The sequence below is a fragment of the Neophocaena asiaeorientalis genome, unplaced genomic scaffold (genome assembly GCF_003031525.2).
Source record: "Neophocaena asiaeorientalis asiaeorientalis breed wild unplaced genomic scaffold, Neophocaena_asiaeorientalis_V1.1 scaffold1004, whole genome shotgun sequence".
Taxonomy (NCBI): Eukaryota; Metazoa; Chordata; class Mammalia; order Artiodactyla; family Phocoenidae; genus Neophocaena; species Neophocaena asiaeorientalis.
In genome coordinates, this window is record NW_020174276.1 from 357,721 (window position 1) to 360,080 (window position 2,360).

The 2,360-nt window shown below is 65.3% G+C and overlaps 1 protein-coding gene across 1 annotated transcript; it reads right to left on the reverse strand.

Moving 5' to 3' along the window:
* Positions 1 to 315: 315 nt before the first annotated feature.
* PNCK (pregnancy up-regulated nonubiquitous CaM kinase) lies at positions 316 to 2,357 on the reverse strand (the record flags this gene model as incomplete). The annotated part of the gene is made up of 8 exons (XM_024755809.1): positions 316 to 550; positions 886 to 1,030; positions 1,185 to 1,272; positions 1,364 to 1,442; positions 1,533 to 1,645; positions 1,741 to 1,816; positions 1,994 to 2,117; positions 2,259 to 2,357. Coding segments are annotated over 7 exons (717 nt in total), but the record flags the coding sequence as incomplete, so codon positions are not given.
* Between the last annotated feature and the right edge of the window lie 3 nt (positions 2,358 to 2,360).

Here is a 2,360-nt window from a genome sequence, read left to right on the forward strand (position 1 = left end):
GGCCCAGGGCCCCAGAGCCACACGCAGGCCAACCTCGAGGGTGGCAGAGCTGGCCGGCTCGGCTGCCTCTTGCCGGCACGTCGGGGAGTGGGGACAGGAAGTTCTTGGACAACCCGGAGCTTGTCTGCTGTGACGGGGGGGAGCAGAAGTTCGGGTGGTGACGGGCGAGGTGGCCTGCCTCCTTGGTTTCCTTCCCAGCCCTCGTCCCTCCCCCCAGCTCACCACTGCCCATTGCTCTGTCTGTCTTTATTGATTTGGGGAAGACTGGAGGGAGGCTGGAGGGCCACGACACAAGCAGGACCACCCACAGTCAGCAAAGCACAGAACAGCACGGGAAGGACAGCCCCTGGGCCTCTTGGTCTCTAGACTGGGTGTGGCAGCGACAGGGGAGGGAAGTCTGTGGACGCGCCCCAACAGCGCCCACCCCAGTGCCCTGCACCACACCCACAGGGCTCAAGCTCTACCGCAGAGGTGCCCTGGGGTGGGAGGGGGAGATGGGGGGGACTGAAAGGGTCCATTGGAAGGGAGTCTGGGGGTCCGTGCGCTCAGCCTGGGGTGGAGAAGAAGAGAGAAGCACAGGGAAGGGGGCAGTCAGGAGGCGCCCCTGGCCTGCCCTGCGCCCCCTGCTCCCAGCCCAGGCTCTCAGCAGAGGTGCTCACCGGGCCCCTCGAGAACCCTCACGCCAGCAGCACAGCCTGCCCCCCACCTCTCTGTCTCATCCACTTCTTGGGGACCCCGGCTCCTCCCCTCTGTCGGTGCTCTCCGCCCTCAGCCCGCTACTCTGTGGGGTCCACCCTGCTGAGCTCTTGGCCACATGGGGCCTGCCACCCCCTGAGCTCAGCGAGGAGCCAGGTCCCAGCAGGCGCAGGGCTCACCCCCACGCACCTGGGTGTCACCACTTGGGGGGCTGGCCAGTGCGGAGGCCCGGGTGGCTGTGGCTCATCACCCTCCGTCCCGAGGCGTCCGCCCCCTCCGGGGTCTGCCCCAGCTTGCGGATGTGGCGCAGGAAGGAGGTAGCATTGAACGCTCGCTGCAGGGAGAGAGGGGTGTCAGGCCGTGTCCCAGCCCTGGTCCCAAGACTTCGAGGACCATAAAGACCACTGGCAGCCCAGACCATCCTCCTGAGGCTGACGGACAGGGCGGGCAGCCTTGAGCCGGGTCCCCAGGCCCCTCCCCACACTGACCTTCCAGTGGGTCCGGGCAAAATTCTTCTGGATCTGCTCACTAACTGAGCCCAGGATGTCCTTGTCAAAGGCTGTATCCCCGGAGATCCTAGGGCAAGGCCAAAGGTCAGTGAGGGTTGGGGGTCTCTGAGGGTGTGGACCCTCTGGTCCCAGGACAGCTCAGCAGGGGTCCCGCTCACCAAAGATGCTGTAAGGCCTGCTGGCAGGTGAACCTTTTCTGGGGATCTCGCTCCAGAAGGTGTCGGATGAAGTCTTTGGCTGGGACAGGGAAACCAGGTCAGCCCGCCCCATCCCCACGGCCCCACGGCCCTCCCCACTCCCTGAGCTTGGGGTCAGCCTCAAGTTCACCTGATTCTGAGATGTCATCCCAAAAGGGAGAGTCAAACTCGTAGCTGGCCCTCAGGATCTGGCTGAAGAGTTCGGGGTCGCTCTCATCATAGAAGGGGGGGTACCCACACAGCCTGGCACCCACAGATGAATCACCCAGCTGTCCAAACCTCCCCAACCCAGCAGGGGGCAGGCAGGCAGAAGAAGAGCCTTCCCAGTGGTCACTCACAGGATGTAGGAGATGACACCCAGGGCCCACACATCTACGGCCTTCCCGTAGGGTTTCTGCTCCAAGAGCTCCGGGGCTGGGGGCCAGAGACAGACAGACGCACGCCCGCGCACACGCACAGCACGCCTTCAGTGCTGCCGGGCTCAGCCTAGTACACCCCAGGAGTGGCCCACCGCCTGCCCTGCCCCTGGCACCTCAGCTCCCACTGGGTACCCCGGCCCCCAGCGAGCCTCGGGGCGCCCCCCTCACTTACCCACATAGCCTGGGGTCCCACAGGCGGTGCCTAGCATGTTGCCAGCCTGGATTTTGGAGAGGCCAAAGTCAGAGACCATGATCTTGGAGTCCTCGAAGGGCGTGGCATAGAGGAGGTTTTCAGGCTGTGACACACCGATGTCAGAGAGAACACCGGGTCAGCCGTGGCGTGGTCCCCGGGGCTGGGCGCCCGCAAGTCCCCCAGACCCGTGGTGCACAGGGACGTGGGTCAAGGCCTGGGTGGGCGGGCAGGAGGGCAGAGGCACCTTGAGGTCTCGGTGCACGATGCCCAGGCTGTGCAGGTAGGAGACGGCACCAAGGACCTGGCCCACCAGGTGGCTGGCGTCCTTCTCCGTGTACGAGCCGCG